This window comes from Pseudochaenichthys georgianus, chromosome 6 (assembly GCF_902827115.2).
Source record: "Pseudochaenichthys georgianus chromosome 6, fPseGeo1.2, whole genome shotgun sequence".
NCBI lineage: Eukaryota > Metazoa > Chordata > Actinopteri > Perciformes > Channichthyidae > Pseudochaenichthys > Pseudochaenichthys georgianus.
Genome location: NC_047508.1, coordinates 17,453,498 through 17,477,595, shown reverse-complemented (window position 1 = coordinate 17,477,595; position 24,098 = coordinate 17,453,498). Strand labels below are relative to the sequence as shown.

At 40.1% G+C, this 24,098-nt stretch overlaps 2 protein-coding genes across 2 annotated transcripts; one reads left to right on the top strand and one right to left on the bottom strand.

The window, feature by feature from the left end:
• The first annotated feature begins 193 nt into the window (after positions 1–193).
• Positions 194–10,214, top strand: parp12a (poly (ADP-ribose) polymerase family, member 12a). Its single transcript, XM_034085099.2, has 11 exons — positions 194–616; positions 1,613–1,748; positions 1,826–2,090; positions 2,174–2,323; positions 5,843–6,032; positions 6,429–6,603; positions 7,083–7,318; positions 7,438–7,519; positions 8,606–8,736; positions 9,109–9,260; positions 9,420–10,214. The coding sequence occupies exons 1-11, from the start codon at positions 297–299 to the stop codon at positions 9,674–9,676; spliced, it is 2,094 nt and encodes a 697-aa protein (XP_033940990.1). The 5' UTR covers positions 194–296; the 3' UTR covers positions 9,677–10,214.
• On the bottom strand, positions 10,025–24,098 carry tbxas1 (thromboxane A synthase 1 (platelet)). The gene is made up of 14 exons (XM_034084267.2): positions 23,939–24,098; positions 23,327–23,477; positions 22,926–23,019; positions 22,196–22,248; positions 21,948–22,044; positions 21,724–21,840; positions 20,218–20,306; positions 19,984–20,132; positions 19,638–19,768; positions 19,174–19,518; positions 18,927–19,015; positions 12,127–12,264; positions 11,855–12,017; positions 10,025–11,395 (listed from the first exon to the last, which is right to left on the bottom strand). The coding sequence occupies exons 2-14, from the start codon at positions 23,425–23,427 to the stop codon at positions 11,246–11,248; spliced, it is 1,716 nt and encodes a 571-aa protein (XP_033940158.1). The 5' UTR covers positions 23,428–23,477; positions 23,939–24,098; the 3' UTR covers positions 10,025–11,245.

Here is a 24,098-nt window from a genome sequence, read left to right as displayed (position 1 = left end):
GTATATATTTATTGTCAAAGCATTTCATTTATTCATTGCTATCGGGATGTTAAGAGCATTACATGGACTATAACTAAAAGTGTTTCTGAAGTGAATGACCTACAGTACCTTTAAGTACATCTTCAGCCTCTGCTCCTTTAAATACCCGATACATTTGTTGTTTGTTGTTCTATCGCTGTAAAAGTTTCAGTTTCGTTTCTCTGTAACCGGGCGTCGCTTTAACTGTAGGAGATGTATCAAATCAGGTCAGTCTGCTGAACCAACTGGTTAGCTGACTTGACGAAACTCATTTAAGTATGACTTTACTCATCTCTAAGTTTGTCACCAAGACCCTGTGCGACCACCATGGCTGCTTGGACTTCAAGCACCTTGATGAGAAGATTGCACAGTCTTTCACTGCTGCGCCTCAAGTCCTGCGGAGTGTCATTTTTGACGACGGTAAAATAGCCATTGAAGAAGGAAAGCAGAAGGCCCTCGGCAGCCAAGTAATCAGCCCGGACAGTCTGATAGTGGCTAAAACCAGCCTGCGTCTCTGTCAGAAGAAACCCGGAGAGTGTGCACAGTGCGACGGGTTACACCTGTGCAGGTATTACGTCTCTGGAGACTGTACGTTCGGGTGAGTTGCTACTGTTGTGCTAGCCTTCATTTTGAGGCTTTGTTATGTTGTCTTGTAAAGCAGTAGGAAATGCCTACCCTGAGTTGAAATAACGTGGTAGTAGTCGTACATATTAGTGTTCAATAAAATAAAAATAAATGGGTGTCAACTGTTCAGGTTTAAACGCTTAATTTGTCAAGGCTAGACTATTTTATCATGTTTAAAGGACGTGTATTGAGAAAGGAGAGCGAGCTGTAGATGAGCCTACATGAAATCAGCTGTGGGGCTCTTAAAGGTGTATGCACACAGATACAGTCAGACAGGATTGAAGTTGAACACATTTGATTGAATAACTTGCTTTGACACAACCAGAAATAATGCAGAAAGTCATCAGGACTCTTTGACCTATGCTCTATACAGCTTCATGATCTTCGCCTACAGCTCAATGCATTTAAAAAATTTTTTTAAAGAAAAATATAAAACATTACATAGCTTGACAGTCTATTTTTGGCTGTGACGGAATACAAACTAACTTAACATAGAAGGACTCAAACATGTGTAACCCTTTTCTTCTAGATCTAGATCATTAAAAATGACAATAACTGTAAGTCCTTTTTTGGACCATGAGATGGCAGTAGTTTGCATCATAACATGAACCTGAATAACCCACTCTGTGAACTGAGCAAAGTGTAGAACACTTATAAAGCCTTGTATAACCCTCTCTAGACTGAAAGGGGTTATGGCCAATATTTTACTTGTAAGAAAAGTTTGATTTAAATAACAATGTCACTATAGCAGAAAGTGGGAGTCATTATGGAGTTGATTTTGTCCCATGTTAGAAAACGCATGAAGACATGTTTTGACAGCAACCCAACATTATTATGACAAAACATGAAAAGAAAAAACAATGTTTTCATCTCCAGGTGCCTGCATATTTTCAGAAGCCAACGTTTTTTCATTTATTTCCATAAAAAGCCTTTCACTGAGCTCTATGTTATCCCTTCTCTTATATTTCAGAGCAAAGTGTAAAAATCCCCATAGCCTGGCTTTTCCAAACAATGCAGAGCTTTTGAAAAAATATGGTCTTCAGGACTTGAATGAGAAACAGTTGTTCCAGCTGTTACTGCAGAATGATCCATATCTGCTGCCTGAGGTAGGTGGTTTTAGTAGCAGCAGCTTTTCTGTAGAAAAAAAAAATGCACATCCTAATGTTATAGTCACCCCTTCTAGATCTGCCAGCACTACAATAAAGGCAACAGTGTGCACGGTTCCTGCAAATTCACCACTTCCTGCACCAAGCTCCACATCTGCATGCACTATCTACAGGGTGACTGTAAGTTTGGCTCCTCGTGCAAAAGAACACATGCTGTTGATGCCAATGGAACGAAGATTTTCCGAGGATTCAGTCAGGAAAATATTACAAACCTTCTTCAGATCTACAGAAATAAATTCATCATCACGGGTCAACATGAGAGACAAGCTTCTGCTGTTCTCGGTAAAGGACTTTAATAAATAAACGTTCTTAAGTGAGTTGTAGTCTTCGCAATATATTTGATTTGTGTGTCTACTCTCTTGCAGCGCTGCCAGTCGCGAGAACCCCGACTCAGCAACCATCTCGCAACAACCCTGGACCCCCAACTACTTCTGCTGGTCCATCTAAAGCCATAAGCGATGCAGAGAGGGATGAAATCTGTCTCTTCTTCATCCGCAGACACTGCAGCTTCAAAGGTAACTCAAAATATTCGTAAAGAGAAGATGATGTTAAGGCTGCACAAAGTCATGATTCGCGACAATAGGTGGGATGTCCATTTTTGAAACCTAATTCACATTCTCATCATCAAAAATGATTACAATGACCATAGTGTGTTTGTTTCTTTTTAAGAGCAACTGTAAAAAGCAAAGACTTTTTTAATTAAGTCTGTTGAATACATTTTGTGGGCCGGGACTTTGCCTCTGCCGAATATTGCCCTTAAAGAGCCTGTGACAGCCTCCCAACAACTGTTGTGCAATGAAATATTGGGCTACTAGTAATCTCGAACAGTCAGTTTAAAAAAGAAAAAGCGATACCGTTCCGTTAAATATCAATAATTTCGGACATCGCGGGGAAATTCCTTAGACTCATTTTGAAGTTTTGGGGGAAGCCGGAAGTGACGTCAATGCGGGAACGCTTCGAGAGCCAAACACGGACAAAGTGTGTTGTGTCATGCGTAGAAATGGTGAATTACTGAGATTAGGCACGTTAATAACGTTTTAATGAAGTTGACTACAGTATATTCATATTTGTCAGTGCTTTCACGTCAATTCGGCGACATAAACATAAATGATCGTGGTGAAGATGATGATTACATTAGGATTAAAAATCGGTAGTGAGAGCTACTGAATTTCCTCCCGTAGGATGTGATATAAAAACAAATAGATTATTTTTGTAGTTGTAAACTCAAGTGGATGAAACTACATTTATTAGTGCTTTCATGTCAATGCGGCGAACATATGATACATTAAATGATCGTGAGAATGATGATTAAAAATCGTTTGTTTGTGCCGGTCTGCATTTCCTGATGAGAAAACAAACCGATGCTTTTTGTAGTTGTAGTACACCAACAACGTGGATTAAACGTGTGTTTTTTTTACCACAATGTTGGGGAAATTAATGGATAAAATGCACGGATTATTATTATTATTATTCCCACTCCGATCGGGACACTAGGTCCACCGTTTCCCCGCAGCGAGGCTCCCCCCGTTGACAGTTTACGTGAGCTGGGTGCAGTGGCGGACTGGCCACGGGACGAATCCTGATCGGTCGGATAAGTCACTAGCACATCCCCCATAGGCGGCGCGTGAGGCTCAGGTTTGAGAAGGCTAAATAACTTATTTTACCTGACGCTGTCCGCCTCCGGCGTCTATAGAAAAGAGATCCACTCAGTGTGCGGAGTTTCAATCTCTCAAGTCATATTACAGGATAAAGGAAATACAGTTTAAACTGCCGTATGCAGAGGAGACGCCGACGTGTCGCACTTATCATTCATATTACATCATCAATCAGATCATTGATCATATAATATCATAATATATCATATATTTCCTTATCTGAGTCAGCTTCTCCAGCCTCATCTGGCCGTGCAACACTCACAGTGTCACAGACTGGATGCAGAAGTATTATTTAACACATTATGTTGACGAAACACTCGAGTCAAATGTAATTAAAGTCAGATCCACTCGTGTCTTAGACGTGAACGCGCTCTCAGCTGGAGAGAGAAACCCTGGCTTGATTTACCGAGTTGATAACCAGCGTCGTAGGACCGCTTAGCGAGATCTTGTTTGTTAGTTTGTTTGTTACTCAAACATATCCAGGGTCTGTTGAACTGGCTTCGTAGTACAGGGCACAGGTGGCTAGCAGCGCTAATGTCAAAGACACAGACATTATACATTATATTTGTATTTTACCAGGATGCAGTGACACAAATATTTACATATTTACATTTACTATCTACAGCACCCGCCGCCCCTGACATCCCCCACTCCCCCCGTTGACAATTTGCTAGCGGTACCGAAGTGGGCCGGTCGAGCGTCCCGGGATGATTTTTAGTCCCAGTCCACCACTGGCTACATGACCGTATGATCGCCCATATTGACGCACCTCATTCCTAAACTTCTAACAGATACAACATAAACCGATCCTTCAGCCTCATATGAGCGCTCAGACACGTTCAACATTAACCTGTCATCGCTGTCTGAGCTTGCTGCTGTGTGCGCCATCGTGCGTTTACATGCAGAAGCTGGGATCCTGAACGGTGCAGCTGGAACGGTGTGCCCGCAATGACGTCACCCATAATTTGGCGGGACTTGAAGAATCCCCGAGAAGATCCAGAATATGGTAAACTTTGAAGGGCAGATTAAGGGTTATCAAAGTACAAATATCCAAAATCAGTTCAGTAACGGTTTCAAGGGGACAATATTTACTCAAATTGATGGGTTTGGATGATGGGGGAAAACCGTGTCACAGGCTCTTTAAGGCGATTTGGATATTTTGTTCTTGGTCCCCTCCTCTTCTCCCTGTACACAAACTCGCTCGGATCAGTCATTAGCCCGCATGGTTTTTCGTACCACTGCTACGCTGACGACACCCAATTAATTCTGTCCTTTCCCCGCTCAGAGACCCAGGTCGTCGCACGGATCTCTGCTTGTTTAGCTGACATCTCTCAGTGGATGTCTGCTCATCACCTCAAGCTCAACCTTGACAAAACTGAACTGCTTTTCCTTCCGGGAAAAGATTGTCCCACTCTTGACCTAACTATCAACATCGGCACCTCTGTTGTTTCCCCGACTCAGACTGCAAGGAATCTGGGTGTGATCCTAGATAACAAACTGTCCATCACTGCAAACATCGCTGCTACAACCCGCTGCTGCAGATACACGCTTTACAACATCAGGAGGATACGCCCCCAGCTGACCCAGAAAGCCACGCAGGTTCTGGTCCAGGCTCTCGTCACCTCACGCCTAGACTACTGCAACTCCCTCCTGGCTGGTCTACCTGCATGTGCCATCCGACCTGCAGCTCATCCAGAATGCAGCGGCTCGTCTGGTCTTCAACCTTCCTAAATGTTCCCACACCACGCCGCTCCTCCGCTCCCTCCGCTGGCTTCCGGTAACGGCTAGAATCCACTTCAAGACACTGGTACTTGCGTACCATGCTGCGAATGGATCTGGCCCTTCCTACATCCAGGACATGGACACCCCAGCACGTGCACTCTGCTCTGCATCAGCCAAACAGCTCGCTGCACCCTCGCTGCGAGGGGGACCCAAGTTCCCAACAGCAAAAACACGTGGGTTTGCTATCCTGGCTCCAAAATGGTGGAATGAACTCCCCATTGACATCAGGACAGCAGATAGCTTACACACCTTCCGGCGCAGACTGAAAACTCATCTCTTTCGACTCCACTTCGAGCAATAGAACTGCTAACAGAGCACTTATATACTAATAAAGGACTGGCTTATCTAAAGCCAGTTGAGTAGCACTTGAAATACTTGGCTCTATGAAACCTGATGTACTTATATGATTCTGTTTTCTTCAAGGTTGTGTCTTCCTGGTCGAATGCACTTATTGTAAGTCGCTTTGGATAAAAGTGTCAGCTAAATGCAATGTAATGTAATATTTTACTAGTCCATATTGCAGTTTCTATAAAATGTTGATTCCTTGTGCAACCCTAGATGTTTAATGAGTGTGTCTCTATCACTGTTTTCCCCCAGAGAAGTGTGCTCGTGTCCATTGGCCCCGGCCTTACAGATGGCAGGTGTTAGACCGTGATGGTGTGACCTGGAAGGACCTGCCTGACATGGAAGACATGGAGAAGGCCTACTGCGACCCAGGACAGGACACGAGCTGCATCGAGCCACCAGCCGCCCCCTTTGGCATTTTGAGATACCTGTCACTAACAAGGTGCATGTTTGAAGAAAAAGACCACAATTAGAAAGTGGAGAAAGTACAAAGTAGTAACAAGTGTTGTTATTCTCCCGTAATAGTAAGTCCTGCAAAATTGTAGAATTATTGCCAACAAAATGTATTTGAAGTATGAAAAGATAATCACTCTACACACTGGCCCATTTCATAATAATATATATTATATTATTGGATCGTAATTATTGATGTATAAATGTGTTGAATGCAGCCAGTAAAAAAGGTGTTTTCATTATAAACTGCTGGGTAGTTTACATTTTACTGATGGAACAGTTACGTTTTATAGATAACATATTTGTTGATGTAGAGTAGAAAGTGCATTTGAATATTGTTATTCAATATTTATTATTTAGAAATATCTTGTGATTTTGCTTTCAGCTCGGCACCCCCTGCTGGGCAGTCAGTAGACTTCATGACCATGACATACGGAGGGTCTCCAGTCCACCGCCTGTCCACAGCCTCCTCCGTCTCAAAGCCCCCCCACTTTCTTCTCACCACACAGTGGCTCTGGTACTGGAAGGATGAGAGCGGGAAATGGCTGGAGTATGGACAGGTCAGTCAAACCATAACCAAATATATCAGCTATATCTGCTATAGTGTACTTATATTTATTCATATTATTTATAAAAATGCCCAAAACAGTTTATTGTTTATCATATTTATTCTGACTATAATGTCTATATATTATACTTTCTTAATTTACAACTCTATGGTCTCATAGTGTTCATACCCATGTATGCTGTTCATATTCTATATACTTTAAAAAAATATGTATTTATACTATACATTAGACTGCATGTTACTGCTGCTTTTGCACTCATGGTTAGATACTCAGTGTATTTGCTTGTATCAGTACTCTTTGCAATGACAAAACAGTTGAATTTAATTTAATTCATAAAGAAGGTGCAGCTATGCGTCCTCTTACCCTTTATAGTACCCGACCGAGGCAACAACTAGACTTGGATTTGTTAAGCTCCTCTTCTAATTTCTTACTATTTCTTTCCATCTCATCACTGGCCCTTTGTTCTGCAGGGAGATGGTGACAGGCCAGCCTCTGTGACCTCTCAGACTCTGGAGAATGTGTACCTGGCAGACAGAGATACTGAGATTCCTTTTGGTGCTGGCAACCACCAGTACATCCTCCACTTCAAGAGTGCCCTGGGAGCACAGGGGATATATCAGCAGAATGTCAAGTTTAAGACCAAGAGGGAGGTCCGACGGAGGCCTGTCTTTGTGTCGGGTCATGACGTGGAGGTGAAGCTAAAGAGGTATTTATTATTGGTTTAAAATGGAGATTATGCTTCAAATCTAACATTGCTGTTTTGAAGTGCTCCTTGACTCAAGTGACTTCAATAGTCAGAACATTCCTATGCGTGTCTCCCTATAGTGGGTCATCACCCAGCTCCTCCACAGCTGACAGTTTCCCCCCCAACTGGGACAAGACTGCCATACTGGATTTTGGACACAAGGTATTCTACATTAGAATATACTGTATGACAGAGGGCTGCTTTTCTCCCTGTTCCAAAAAAAGCAGGGTTTTTACGATTGTTTATTTATACATTTTAGCCCAATGTTTAAACAAAATATACAGTTTAATGAGCTTTTTAAAATTGTTTATAAGAGTATGGTCTATTGAAACAGGGTCACCATTTTGTTTTGTTGTGCCGTTCTCCGGGATGTTGGAGTAGATCAGCTGCTCAATCAGGGAAAGTGTAAACGGGGTTGCATCATTATATCTATTTAAAAGTAAAGAGGAAGGACGATGGGGACTTTAGTTCTGCAGTCAGATACATTCGGTGTGCAGTGAGGTGATGCTGACAATGCCAGATGCTCCTGATATGGCGCTGCTCCTGAGTGATGTAGAGGAGGAAGGAGGAGGCAGCTTGCTGTGTACTGCAGAGTTGACCAGATTTACATATTTTTTTACTTACTTTTTTAGCTACATTTCATTAACTAAGTACATTTACTCAAGTATTGTATTTAAGTACACATTTGAAGTAGTTGAACTTTACTTAAGTATTTTCTTTAAGAACCCCTTTATACTAGGAAATGTTGTACTTTTTGCTTCATTACAACACTCTTTAGTTTCAATTTACTTCAACAACTCAGATTATTTTGATGTTGTTTATGATATTTAAGTAAACCACTGATAATGAGTGGGCAGCAATTTACTTATTGCTTTATTATTTATTATACAGTCCCAGCTTTCAAGATGATCTGCTTTACATTTTAAATAAATATTTAGCAACGAGTGTTTTTACTCCTAATACTTGAAGTAAATGTTCTTGATCATACTTAAATACTTTTACTTAAGTACGGTTCTCAGTGCAGTACTTTTACTGGTAATGGAGTATTTTTGCATTGCAGTATTAGTACTTTTAGTTAAGAAAAGGATCTACTTCTTTCACCTCTGCTAATTTTAGCTTGGTCCAGTTCTCAATCTGCCCTCAACTGAGGTGGCAGTGCTACACTCTGTAATATTTAAATGTGTTCTTGTCTTGAACATTGAATATTTATGACCCTTTTTTTTGTTGCACTGTACTTCTATCTTCCAGCTCGTACTCCTCTCCAAATCTGGGAAGGAGTATCAGATGATTGAGTCGCTGTTTAAGCGCACGATGCCACAGAGTAAAATCAACAAAATACAGAGGATCCAGAACTCTTCTCTGTGGAAAATCTTTCAGTGGTAAATTGGCATTAAGCAGCTATACCAGTATTATTATCTCATGAATATATAATATGTATGTTTAAAATGAGTGATCACTTGTCTTGTAATAAGGAACCTGTATCGATGTTATCACCTGAATCTGCAGCTCCTCTCAGCCTTACGGTGATTTTGAGCTAATATGGTACTGTACTGTTTTAGTGTCCTCCCACTGCTCTCAGGGCCTTGTGTTAAGCTGTTAAACAGTTTTAATTGAAAAAACCTCTAAAACAGCAGACACAGTTAGAGATTAGCTGATGAATGTCAGCGTAGCATTTAGCAACTCTCAGGGGTTGACCAAAATCATAGGGTTTAGAAGTTATTACATTTATGTTTTCTACGTTGTGTTTTCAGGCAGAAAGAGCAGATGAAGATGAGGAATGGAGGGAAAGCTGTGAATGAGCAGTACTTGTTCCACGGGACAGAAGAATCCCTGATTGAGGCAATCTGTGAGCAAAACTTTGACTGGAGGATGTGTGGGGTCCACGGCACGGCCTACGGCAAAGGTACAGTATGATGAATAGTTTACAATGTAGACCACAAAAGACATTTCTTTGCCCAAAATGTTCTGTGTTGTATATGTTCATGGGACTTCTGAAGCTTAACATGACAGTAGACACAGAGCCTTCACTATCAGTCAGTATTAACGCTCTCTTGTTTTTTAGGGAGCTACTTTGCCAGAGATGCGTCTTACTCGCACAGATATGCCACGTTGAAAAGTAAACAGAACAACATCATGTTTGTTGCTCTGGTGCTGATCGGGGACTACACCAGGGGGAGCAGCAGCTATGTCCGGCCCCCACCCAAAGGAAGCGGCAAAGACCTCTACGACAGTTGTGTCGACAGCAAGAGCGACCCCAGCATCTTTATTGTCTTTGAGAAACAACAGATCTATCCCGAGTATATAATCGACTACTCTTGAGTCACAATGCTGGGGTAAATCTTTATTATGGGATACATACTGTGTACTTCAATGGAAACTGCCGGGGGCTTTGTTAAAGGTTTGTGATGTTTAACACCGGTGGAAGAAGTCTTTATTATAGTTGTAATGCTACAATGCAAAAATACATATTAATAATACATTCGATTTTTATAGCGCTTTTCCTAATGCTCAAAGACGCTTTACATACAATTACAACAGAAACAGTACAACAAAAACAAAACATATTACACAGATTATCATTAAAAGTATTGAATACAATATAATCATTGTATTGATATAATAGTTTGAGGTTAAGTAATTAGTAAAGTGTATCAGAAAATTCTTGCAGAATGTAGAAACAAAAAAAAAGTATATTCTTGTGTTTAGTGTCTATTGCAGTCTGCTCCAGGTCGTTGTTGTTGGTCAATAAAGGAATCTGAGGGTCTGGTGTTATATGAAATGAGATTAAATCACCTTGTTGTGTAGAAGACATATTACAAATTGCCAATAAAGTGAACAATGTATGTAACAGAACAAAGAGTGATCTGATTTTCACATGTTAATATTTAATTACACACAAGTGCCATTCAACCCATTTTAAATGTACATCATTCAGAAAGGCATGTTCAGCCCTGTGCCTCTCATCACAGCAGCTACATGTATAATCATCAATTAATCACATCTTATTGTATACATTTACAATTCAAATTTATTCAGGGCTCTAATTCCCAAGTTTCATAAAATAAATTCCAAATAAGATTGAACATAATTTCAATAAAGTGTAAAGAATAATAAATGAGACATGATACATTTAATCAAATGTTTTTACTCCACGACTTAAACAAGTTCCATCTTGTTTACTATTGTGAGATATTTCATAAATGCTGAGTCATCAGAAAATAAAACAGGAGGATTTCCTTAAAAACCATTCACTGTAAAATAGCAGCTCTCCTTTGAAGGGGTTTAAAGATGTAACGTGACAGCATTGTGTAAGACTAGAGTCAACAGCAGTAACTTGTAGAGACCATAACATCCATTTAAATATTTAAATGCACTTGCATATCAATAAAATAAATTAATTTTACAGTGCAAGGAAGACAAATAGTTGAGGTGAATTCATTCATTTCACAGACTTTTATGCAGTCCGTCTTTATTCGCTCGACTCTTTTTTTTTTACTCACGTCTCGTCTTCAGTACCCTTTAAAGTTCACTCACCAAGAAGAAAGGCACTAACCATGCACTATCATCGAGAAATACAGCAATGTTTCCCATACCATTGTCTTGGAAGGGCGCTGCGCCAACGGAGCCCCGCGCCCCCCCTGAAATTCAAGGTGTTTAAAAAATAAAAAACGTGTTTTTGACCCCAAGAAACACTGATGCATTAATAAATAACAATAATCCACAGCTCCTCTCTCTGCTCCAGAGGATTTAAAAAATATATATCCCAATGCCCCCCCCCCCAAAGCAGTAAACCTAGGGGAAACACTGTACAGTGAACTGTAACTTCAAATGCAATGTTTCAATCTTGTATAAGATAACTATTAAATATGTATGCTTTGTAACGGTTCATCAGGTTTCTACCGTCCATGGTGATATCTCTCTCTCACTGTCTGCTGGCGGAGAATTCACTTCGCCTTCTCCAGCGTCTCTTCTTTCAATTTTCACAAATATGCCGTTTTTAGGTCCCAGAGTGCTTGCTGACTTCAACTCAAGAGGAACCTGAACAAAGACATGAAAACCATATGAAAAAGCAGCATTTTAGCATATACTCTATTTATAACCACGCATGGAAATAGATGAACGATTATCACATTTTGACTATTACAACCTTAGTAATTATAGACAGTTCAGTTGGTATAAATTACAATAATTTAACTGTATTATTGATAATTAATTATAAATAATAATAATAATAATAGATTCAATGTGTATAGCACCTGTCAAGGGACCCAAGGCCGCTTTACATGGTGAACAAACAAACAAACAAACAAACAAACAAAAGGGGCAAATAATAAAGTAAATAAATAGCAGTAGGAGTGGAAGCAGTGTTGATAAAACATGTGCTTTGGCCAGTGTTCTTGCAGTTCTGCTCAGTGTTTAAATGTGTCTCGTGTTAACCAATACTTTTTTAGATTTGTCGTTTTTTAAGAGATTGTTGTCCTTAGTGTTGGAACCCACCTTGGTCTCAGAGCAGGCCACGATGCTGAACTTGCGGAATATACGAACTAAAGCCATCTTCATTTCCAGTTGGGCGAGCCTCATTCCCACACAGTTACGGGGTCCGGCCCCGAACGGCAGGTATACGAAGGGATGTCGACTGGCCTTGGCCTCTGGTGTAAATCTAGAGAGAAATGCAGGTATTTTACCACCTAACACTAACCCCAGATTTTAAACAATGAGTCACAGGTTGCAGTCTCTATAGTTTATCTCCTGTAAGAACAGCCCCCTACCTCTCAGGGATGAAGCTCTGCGGCTCGGGCCAGTGCTCGGGGTCCTGGTGGAGGAAGCCGGCGGGGATCTCCAGAGTTGCTCCTTTGGGGAGGAACTGTCCGTTCACCACACAGTCCTCGTCGATGTCTCTCGCAAACCTGTAGAGAGCAAAATACCATTTCATTTTGATTTGTTCCGTTCATGGTATGCACAAACTCACTCACTAACTCTCCTGCTATCTCCATCAGAACAACCTTCTGGATCCGCACCAGTCTGGTTTCAAGGCAGGTCACTCAACAGAAACTGCCCTCCTCGCTGTCTCTGAGGAACTGCACACTGCTAAAGCAGCCTCCCTCTCCTCTGTCATCATCCTGTTGGACTTGTCTGCTGCATTCGACACGGTGAACCATCAGATCCTCCTTCGCACTCTCCAATAACTTGGAGTTTCAGGCTCTGCACTTTCCCTCCTCACCTCATACCTCAAAGACCGTACCTATAGGGTAACTTCGAGAGGGTCCGAGTCCGACCCTTGTCAATTAACTACAGGGGTCCCTCAGGGCTCTATTCTTGGTCCCCTCCTCTTCTCCCTGTACACAAACTCGCTCAGATCAGTAATTAGCCCGCATGGTTTTTCATACCATTGCTACGCTGACGACACCCAATTAATTCTGTCCTTTCCCCGCTCAGAGACCCAGGTCGTTGCATCTCTGCTTGTCTAGCTGACATCTCTCAGTGGATGTCTGCTCACCACCTCAAGCTCAACCTTGAAAAGACTGAACTGCTTTTCCTTCCGGGAAAAGATTGTCCCACTCTTGACCTGACAATCAACATCGGCACCTCTGTTGTTTCCCCGACCCAGACTGCAAGGAATCTGGGTGTGATCCTAGATAACAAACTGTCCTTCACTGCAAACATCGCTGCTACAACCCGCTGCTGCAGATACACGCTTTACAACATCAGGAGGATGCGTCCCCAGCTGACCCAGAAAGCGACGCAGGTTCTGGCCCAGGCTCTCGTCATCTCACGCCTAGACTACGGCAACTCCCTCCTGGCTGGTCTACCTGCATGTGCCATCCGACCTCTGCAGCTCATCCAGAATGCAGCGGCTCGTCTGGTCTTCATTTATGTCTTTATGTCTTTATTAGGATCCCCATTAGCACTAGCATGAGCATTGGCTATTCTTCCTGGGGTCCTCACACACTCAAAACATACATAAACATACAACAAAATTAAAACAAAACAAAACAGCTCATAATTTCATGCTATTTACAGTGAAATGAAGTGAACCTAACATGGTCATTCAATTATCGCCATCCTAAGGCCAAACAAAAGTAAATACAAATAAGTGTACATAATAATATATGCATACATAGCCACAGGCACAGTTCAAATTTACTTTGTAATACTTAAATAATTTTTTAGCAACCATTTGAAATGTACTTGAGAATTTTCCTGAATGATGTGAACCGGTAAAGAGTTCCAGCTGATCATGGCTCTGTACATGACTGTTTTCTGTCCCATATTTGATTTAGATTTAGGTAATACAAACCTTCCTTCTATTGTATGTCGTGTTTGATAGTTATGTTGTGCATATTGCGCTATAAATCTTTGTGATAATATATCTGGTGAGTGAGTCACTGTAATATTTCTGACAAAATTCAATAAAATATAAGTTGACCTCTGTCTGACAGTTAACCATTTCAGTGTCTCCAGCATTTCAGTGACTCTGGTTCTGTAGGAGCACTGCAGTGCACATCGTGCTGCCTTATTTTGTGCTACTTGTAGTTTGTTTAAATCTTTTTCAGCAGCACTAGACCATATAACCAAACAATAATCAAGCTGCGACAGAACCAAAGCATCCAAAACTTGTCTACTGACATCCATAGGCAAATATTTTACAATTCTTTTTACAAGTGACACACCCCTTCCCATTTTACATACAACATTATCAATTTGTTTAGACCAAGATAATTTATGATCCAGGGTTATACCTAGCAATTTTGTCTCCTTGACCTGTTCAATTTCAATATGGTTTAAATGTAGTTGCAATTTTGGTTCACCTTTTAACTGATGATTTGATCCTATTAATAACGATTTTGTTTTTCCGGCATTAAGTACCAACTTATTATTTATGACCCACTCTGATATCAGTAGTAGATCTTTATTCATAACATTTGTCAACTCTCTTGTAGTTGATGCTGCATAATATATTGTTGAGTCATCTGCATACATTACAATTTTAGCTTTTTCTAACACTAATGGTAGGTCATTTGTAAAAATAGAAAATAAAAGTGGTCCCAAACAACTACCCTGAGGTACTCCACAGGTGACTTTTTTCATCTTTGAGAGACTTCCATTAAAAAAAACAGTTTGACTTCGATTTGTCAGGTAACTTTCTAACCACTTCAGCGTTTCCAAATGAAAACCATATTGTTCCAGCTTGTGTAACAACAAAGAATGGTCAATGACATCAAAAGCAGAACTAAAATCGAGTAGTACTGCACCCACTAACTTCCTATTATCTAGTTCGCCCTTCCAGTCATCTGTCATTTGTGTTAAAGCGGTGCATGTGGAATGGCCAGGTCTATAAGCATGTTGATACACAGTATTAAGTTTGTTACCTTCAAAGTATTTTTCTATTTGATTGAAAATTATTCTCTCCATTATCTTTGCTAATGCTGGTAATAAACTTATTGGATGGCTATTTGTACCAGAAAATGGTCCAGCTGGATTTTTTGCAAGTGGAATAATTTTTGCTATTTTCCATGCCTGTGGGCAAATACATTTATCAATACTCAAATTTATAATATGACAGATGGGCTCTGCAACAAAATTAGCAACATATCTAAGAAATGTACCAACTAAATTATCCACTCCTGGTGGTTTATCATTACATTTACCTAGTAGACATTCAACATCTGTAATTGTCACTTTTTCTATTTTAAATGTACACTTCTTATTTTTCATAATTAAATCCTGTATTAGAAATGTGGAGTTACTATTTATAGTTTGATTCATATTTATCCTCAAATGTTTTACTTTATCAAGAAAATAATCATTCAGATGATTAGCAATTTGTACTGGTTTCGTCAAAAATGTCCCATCCACCTCAAGATATGTTGAGGTGGATTTCGGCTTACGGCCCATCATGCCATTCACTAAGCTCCACAGTTTTTTCTTGTCATCCTTTATCTCTTTAATTTTATTTCCATAATACAACTGTTTTTTCTTTTTATTTAATGCTGTAACATAATTCCTTAACCTTCTATAAATGTGCCCGTCTGACTCATAACTTGATGAGAGAGCTACATTTTTTGCATCATCTCTTTGTTTCATTAGATCCCTTAATTCCTCATCTAACCAGGGTGCTCTAAAGTTCCTTACAGTCTGTTTTCTAAGTGGAGCATGTTTATCAATCACCTGCATGAATAACAAATTGAAGACATCAAGAGCATCATCTGGATCGACTTTCTCAAAAACATGTTTCCAACATATCATTTGAACATCCTGGATAAATGACTCTTCACTAAAATATTTCATTGATCTCCTCACAATGACTTTTGGTCCAGCTTTTGGCACCTTTGTCTTTCTCACGATAATTATTAAATTATGATCAGAACACCCTACTGGAATTGATATTGCCTGAGAACATACATGGCTAAAATTAGTAAATATATGATCAATACAAGTTGCACTTTTTGACCCATCTTTCTTGATGCATATCCTAGTAGGTTTAGTCACCATTTGTACCAAGTTACATGTATTAATTATTGTCTGCAGCTTGTTTTTAAGGGCACAGTGCAACATATTCCAGTCAATATTTAAATCTCCGATAAAATAAATCTCTCTGTCAAGATCACAAACTTTGTCTAACATTTCACATAATTTGTCTAAATAAATTAAGTTTGCATTTGGAGGTCTGTAACAACATCCTACCAACAAAGGTTTCAAGTGAGGTAAATTAATTTGCAACCAAAGTACTTCAATATCAGCAGACATCAAATCATATCTCACTTTAGCTGGTATTTGCTTTTGAATGTATACTGCCACCCCACCTCCATCTGCATTCCTGTCCTTTCTAAATATTCTATATCCATCAATATCCACAGCAGCGTCATTAAATGTGTCATCTAAGTGAGTTTCAGATATTGCTAACAAATGAATACCACATGATAATATTTCCTCTATCTCAGACACTTTATTTCTTAAACTACATATATTTATGTGAGCCAATTTAAACCCTTTACTTGGTAACTTATTCAACATTAAGATGGCAATTTAAATGTTATCTCTTTTTCACTTCCTATCAAAATGAGAGCTGAACTAAAACATACATGTAACACAATTTCAACCACACACACCATCACATACATAACCCAACATTTATCTGCACATAGATTGCTATAAATGTGCATACTCACTCGCTCAATTAGACGAGCTTCACGGTAGCTCCCGAACATTTTAAATAATAGTATGAAATATATTCATGGTAATGTCTCGCAACACTAGATCTAATCAATACATCACAATTACATTTTAGGAAGAATAAACAACAATAGAGACAAGTTGAAATTTGTCTCTATTCAAAATCTAATAAACATAAATTCATACTCGCAGATGATGAAGTAAATAACTTCAAATAAATGAGTAGATAACTCATAGACCAGTGAATATTGGCCCACAAGAAAATAAAACAATTGTGGAGATCACCAAAACTGCAACAATTTCCATTTTCATAATACAATTAATTTCTTCTCCTATATGTATAATCATACCATCTATCTGGTGATGTCAATCAGTCATTTCCCACCTTCATTTCTGGTTTGAACTGAAACCGGGCTTATCACTGTTTTATAGAAATGCTCAGCTTCACTACAGTCCCGATAAAGTTTGGTTTGTCCATTGAAGGTTACGATGAGCGTTGCGGGGAACAATAGCCCATGCCTCACCTCAGCCTTGCGCAGCTTCATCCTGACGTCATTGAATAGGGCTCTCTTCCTGGCAACATCCGGAGTAATATCAGGAAATATCTTCACTCGCATGTCACGGAAAATAATCTCTCCCTTGCTTCTTGCCAGCTTCAAGATAGCTTCCTTAGCTTGATATCTCTGCATAGTGACAATCATAGGTCTGGGTCTCAAATCAGTCCCCTGCCCAATCCTGTATGCAATCTCGACTGCCGGTTCACATGAGAGCTCACTTCCGAACACCTCCTTTAAAAAGTTTGTCACAAAGGCAATGGGATCGCTCTTCTCAATGTCCGTTTTCAGTCCAATCACACGTAGATTAAACTTTCTGCTTTGAATCTCCATCCTCTCTATTTTGTCTTTGAACTCTTTGCTTTCCTTCATTAGATTGCCATTTGCGGTTTCGAGTATAGCAACCCTACAATCCATGTCGGTTATCCCCTCCTCCATATCACCGAGCTTCTGACAACATGAGTCAAGTTCTCCCTTTAAAGCATCAAGCTGCGGCTGGAATTTCTCGAAAGCAGCCCCTATCTCCTCTCTTATTATGGAGCGTATTAGTACCGCCAGCTCCGAGTGGTTCACCTGCGAGGCCCCGCTCTCCATGGCGTTCTCCTCTGCTGCTTGTGTGTCAATCACTCCCGAAAGACCGCTGCTCTCATTCAATGGCACTTTAGCCTTTTTGTTTGGTTTCTTCGGTGGCATTACATTTCCCACATCGTATTTCGCTATAAACTTTGAGTGATCAACTTGCTCATCTGATCATAACCTGATTTCTCAAAAAGTTTGGTACGGGAGCTACATGCTCTCAGACTTCACACACAACTTCCACGCATGCTCAGTTGTCGCCTCTCATCTGTGTGATGATCTTCAACCTTCCTAAATGTTCCCACACCACGCCGCTCCTCCGCTCCCTTCACTGTCTTCCAGTGACTGCAAGAATCCACTTCAAGACAATGGTACTTGCGTACCATGCTGCCAATGGATCTGGCCCTTCCTACATCCAGGACATGGTTAAACTGTACACCCCAGCGCGTGCACTCCGCATCTGCCAAACAGCTCGCTGCACCCGCACTGCGAGGGGGACCCAAGTTCCCATCAGCAAAAACACGTGGGTTTGCTATCCTGGCTCCAAAATGGTGGAATGAGCTCCCCATTGAAATCAGGACAGCAGAAAGCTTACACACCTTCCGGCGCAGACTGAAAACTCATCTCTTTCGACTCCACTTCGAGCGATAGAACTACTAACAAAGCACTTATATACTAATAAAGGACTGGCTTATCTAAAGCCAGTTGAGTAGCACTTGAAATGTTTTAGCTCTATGAAACCTGATGTACTTATATGATTCTGTTTTCTTCAAGTTTGTATCTTGTTGGTCGAACGCACTTATTGTAAGTCGCTTTGGATAAAAGCGTCAGCTAAATGCAATGTAATGTAATGTTCAATGTATAACAATTATTTACAAAACATGTCTCTGTAAATCCCCGAAAAGGAGCAGGGAGAAGAAAATAATATATACCTGTAATATACCTTATATATTACCTGTCCCTTTCTCAAAAAATAAATAAATAGATGGTCTGTCCTTCATATTTTCTTATTAACAGCCAATCATTGCAGTATCGTAGGAAAATAAGAGAGACACAAAACGTACAAAAGATACTTAGTTCCCACTTGACAGTTAAGGGAAAGAAAAAGAAAATGCATGTATTATTCCCTTTCTCTCCTCCATTTGATTTCTGTATTATTAAATACAAAAACTAAAACATATACTGTATGTTTGTATGTAGAGAAATAGTTAACCCTGTTCATTCTGCAAAAACGATCTTATCCTCATTGAATGTTCTGGATTTACCTGAATCCTGGAGGGTAGAGGCGCAGTGTTTCACTTATCACCATGTCTAAATACTTCAGCTCCTGGACATTTGTGTAATCCGCTGACTCCTACAACGCAAGGAAGATAAGATCAAATCAGGAAAATCTCAGTACATTTTAAAAACAGAATGAGCAAATGTGTGCATGAATTACGTCTGAAACTTAAATCTTGTGGTTAGTAGCTGAAGAAAATGAGATGATATCAAACCGTAAGGCGTCACACCCACATGTCTGGTGTAGAACTCGTCCACCTCTTTCTGCACTCTGCGTTGACATTCAGGGTTGATGGCCAGGAGGTAGCAGGTGAAGGCCAACGTGTTGCTGCTGGTCTCGTAGCCTGCCAGCAGAAAGACAAAAGCCTGGCCCACAATCTCATCCTCAGTGATCATCTTTTTCTGTGGGCGCATGGTGGGGGGCTCCTGTGGGGACGGACGGTCGTCCTGATCGGAGGCCGACAGTTGGTTCTTCTGATCCAGCTCAGCAGCGTGCTTCTCTGAGTCAAAGTGCTCCAAAGACACATGCTCCTTGCTGGTTCGTGCATCCAACATCAGCTGGAGGAAGTCTCTACGCCTCTGCATGCACAAGAAACCCAATTAACTCATTCTTAAAACATTGTTAAAACTAGGAAATGGTAAGTTTTGTATACAGTATACATGATCTTATAAGCTTATTAAGTGACAATGAGCTTCACCTGCTCAGGAGGCTGCTCCTCTCTCTGCTGGATGATCCTCTGGATGCTATTCGTGAAGAAACTATTCATCTGGTCACGCCTTTTGTTTGGGATGAGTCCCGCCAGAGGAGCCATGATGAATGGGAATGCAACTGGACACACAAATACTCTATTTACATTTAAATACATCTATAATAACCTATTTAGTTTGTGATTAAAGTTCTCCAAATGCAATAACCCCATTTATATATAGGGAAACACGCCTCTTCTGGTCTATGTTTTCATATGTTGGTTACTTACATTGCTTTCCTGTATAAATGCCTCTAATAAACACATACAAATAGAAATACAAAGAGATTGGACTGACTGAAGAACAGCATGATGGGCCTGAAGAAAGAGAAGCCGAAGAACATCTGAGCATGGCGGACAAACGGGTCATCTGGGTTTTTCTGAGAGTCCACCTGAGTTCCAAATGCCACACTGGCAATGACATCCATGGTGAAGCAGCCGAAACATCTGCAGAACACACACAAACTAAAACATCAGGCCGTGAAGATGATTATATAATACTGATTGCCTGTGTTCATTCGAGTGTGATCACCTGTGGATGTCAAAGGCTTCTGCTGACTCAGCGGAGACGTCCAGGTTCGTCATCAGGGCATCGGTGGCTGTGTTGATGAGCGGAACCATCTACAGGAACAATGAGAGACACTGATACTCGTCAAAGCTGCCAGTGAATACAACACGGATCGGATAGATTGGTGCAGAAAGAATACTGTGAGCTGCTCATTTGATATTGATTATTTCAAAGAACTATTGATCATAAAAACATAAATAAAAAACATGTCCCTGCATTACTTTCTCCTCTTTAGTATGCTTGTGACAAAAAAACTGATATCAGAACCTAGCGCCTAGCCAACCTCCACATCAAACAGGTGTTTTTTTAAAGGGGCCCTATTATGCTTATTTTCGGAAGTAAATAAAGGACTAAAATGGAGGTGTTTCAGGCAGATGTTTGGGTTCGCAGACCACTTACATGTACAAAAAACTATATCACACACTACGGGGAAGGGAAGACCCCAAGGAAGCATAATAGGGCCTCTTTAAAAAGAAGATTCTTTTGAAAAATCTATTGACGAGTCATGATCATTATGGGTACAGTTAAAATGTAACAAGAACGTTTGCTATTGTAAACAATTAAAATAGTTTGTGACCTACTAATCACCAATCATTTGGGAAAGGTGCCACAGACAGATAAAGAGCACACTCAGACTACTGTACGCAGTTGAAAAAGGCTTTCATAGATATAACAGTCAATACACACGCTGCATGGACGTACAGTCACACTGTGGGGATGACTATTCAAAGTTAATCCCGGCTGAAGAGAAGTTTAAAGGATAAATAGTGTGATTAAGAGGTTGATATGAAAAAGATAAAGATAGGTCATTCAATTCAATATTTTTGATTTACCAATGAAGGAAGAAAATTACTTGATCAGATATCATTCAAAGTCAAAATTTAGACAGCAAAGAGAATTTAGATGGACCATGAACTCAAAACGCCTTGGAAATCATTTCTCTTTTTCAACAAAGAAGTCTTTCACTCCCTCTCCACTCTTTTCTCCTGGACTAAAATATTGTCTCCAAAATGTACAGATCTGATATTTACTGCAGATCAAAGCAGAAGGTCTGCGCTGCCGTAAATTCATTCAGAGACAAGCTTATCAGCGGTACCAGGACACCACTCTCCACCCTTAGATACAAAAACAGTTCTCGTAGTTACACCAACTTCAGCCTTTAGTTATACGAGAAACTGATATTTCATTATAATCATGTACATAATAATAACATTGCACAAGAAAAAAAAAGTGACCTTAAAAAAGAAACGGGGAAATTATTTTAATATTTTACAAAACAGTAAGAGCTCTCTTTCCTTCAACTCCACTTCTTGCCCTCCATCTGTAACTGTTAAAAAAAAGGTTTAACTTGTATGTCTGTGAGCTGTTTCTTGTAGACATTAATGATCTGAACTTCTATCCTGCACATTTCAATACCACAAAAGCATTTAAAAAGTGGCAGCATCTAATGGGCGTTCACTCTTATCTCACCTCTTTCATCTTGGCAGAGCTGAAGGACGGGGTCAGGATGCTCCGCACTCTCTTCCAGCGTTCATTCCTCAGCATGAGCAGGCAGTCTGTCATGGGCTTGGAGGCAAAGCGAACAGTCTACACAGAGAGAAAGGAGAGAACAAAAAATATATGCACTTATGTCATCATTAAATCATAGAGAGAGCACAAAGTGTACATGGGAATGTTTTCTTTCATGTCCTCACCATTCTGTTTGGGAAGCTGCTGAAGTCCCTGACCATCACCTGTCTGAGCATGTCAGGGTCCGCTATCACCACCACCGCTCTCCGGCCCAAATAATACCTGAAATATACCAAATGGAGTTAATCTTAATGCTTCCACCATGGGTATTTACAAAAGAAGTGTAGGTTTCGTTATACAATGTGACAGAACTAAAAATGTTCAGAGCATCATTTCATCAGATGCTGATACAGAAAGTATTTCTAATATTTACCCACAAACTCTGCCATGCGTCTTTATCAGATCATTGATAGGGTTGAAAAAACCCTTAAACGAAAAATAAAGAACAAGATCAGAACAGATGAAAAACATAGCACATCACCCATCAACTCTTTTTTTTGTTGTAAAATAACTCCATGTTAGCGACAGATCACTATTTGGGTTGTTGTCAGTATGATGTGACTGTGGGAGATGTATATATTTATAATTGATAGCCAACTTGTTGATCAAAAACCTATGACAAGTAAATTATATCTAACAAAATGGACAAGGATGATGATGAGGAAGGTCCCACTTCCATATCATTTTGTAGTTAATCTCCGGGAATAAGATCAACCACTTTTAAATTAGGCATTAAGATATATTATACTAAACAATCTGCATTAAAAAAGATTACAGGATGGCTTTTGCTATTTAATGTTGTTTTAAGTAGGCTGTTGTGCAAAAACCCAAATTGATAATGGATGTTCAATTCATTACAATCAGTGATCCTTTTTCATAGTGCTGATCACTACCCAGCCAAGCCAGTAGAGGTCACTGGCTAATCAAGCTAGTGCTGGTAGAAGAGTAAATAATCAGAGTGCAGTGGTCGAGGTATAAAGGGAACAGTACTAGTGCAGTAATATAATATGTTGGAAGGAAGATTTTGCTTACATTGGTAGGTAATATGTTTCATAGTCCAAACCAAATCTGACAGAAGTTGAAGACAAAAGAGGTCATCTTACCTGACGAAACATGAATATGTTGCCCAGGAAAGGCATTGGCTTTGGGTGTTTGATGCCACATCGTGAAAGGACTGAATATGGGTAAATTGAATACCTAGAAGACAGTGCACAGAGTTGTATCGATGAATGAAAATAGCGCTGTTAAGAGTCGGCAAAACAATAGTGGAGTACAATCAAATCTTCAGTTGGTTCCCTGGTCAACAATATTATAAAGTGTTCCTTCAAGAACCTCATCTATCTGAAACCCAGCATGCAAAGCTGCAACTATCAGATCTGATGAGTGAGGAGGTTGCTTATCTGCATTTCAAGAAGGCATGTGCTTTATATTTATTACACTATATTGACTTCATTCCCACAGCCACTGCAGCAACCCAACACAGAGGTTTGAAGTATTCACTCACCAGTAAAGCAGACCCAGGAAGATGAGGCCGAGGCTAAACGTCACCGTCAGTCCACTGGCCTTTATGTGGAAAACATTTAGATAGTCAGTTAAAGCCTCCATAATGTAAAAACTCCTCTCAGTTCTCCACTGCCAGCATTATGTCAAGGCACCTGGAAAGAAGGACAGAGAAATAAATCAGGTCGGTGTCTATCCATTTATAATAAATACTAAACAAGTAGAATACATCTCAAATGTCACAATATTTAAAAGCCCTACTTCTTCAAGAGAAGAAAGCATCAGTCACAGGTTTACCATAAACATGTTAATGATTTGTTCCAGCAGCTTTGCTTTTGTTGTGTTCACCTTTCACCTCAAATGTAAACAATGGGGGCTAGTTCCTCTTATACTGAGCTTTGTTTGTGCGTTTGGATCCTCTCAACATGCCACAATGCAATAGCAAACACGTAAGAATATTGTTACAACCTGACTACGGATCCTTAAACAGTTAACCAATCAGCCTACATTTATTTGAGGTGAAATACATCGTTGAAATACCCAGACGTCACTCTGTAGGTCATATGTGATGCTAAGTTACTAGCTACAACAAAATATGGCATATTGTATGACTTACTCTTTAATGTCTCTGCAGCACGTCGTCTAACTGTGTTCATGTAACGTTATCATGTGATCCCGCTTCTTTATAAGACATTAGCAAACATCAGTTCATGGTCAGTCATACTGCTCGTTTTCATAATAGTCCTCTTCGTCCTGTAATAGTTCGCAGCACCAGA

Bases quoted from the DNA above. Each gene is read 5' to 3' on its own strand.
- parp12a (XM_034085099.2), top strand. From the start codon at position 297: ATGACTTTACTCATCTCTAAGTTTGTCACCAAGACCCTGTGCGACCAC. The intron at 617-1,612 runs GTGAGTTGCTAC...CTTATATTTCAG, and splicing joins TCTGGAGACTGTACGTTCGG to AGCAAAGTGTAAAAATCCCC. The intron at 6,033-6,428 runs GTGCATGTTTGA...TTTTGCTTTCAG, and splicing joins AGATACCTGTCACTAACAAG to CTCGGCACCCCCTGCTGGGC.
- tbxas1 (XM_034084267.2), bottom strand. From the start codon at position 23,427: ATGGAGGCTTTAACTGACTATCTAAATGTTTTCCACATAAAGGCCAGT. The intron at 22,045-22,195 runs GTAAATATTAGA...GGTATATTTCAG, and splicing joins ACGCATGGCAGAGTTTGTGG to GTATTATTTGGGCCGGAGAG. The intron at 21,841-21,947 runs GTGAGGACATGA...CTCTCTGTGTAG, and splicing joins GCAGCTTCCCAAACAGAATG to ACTGTTCGCTTTGCCTCCAA.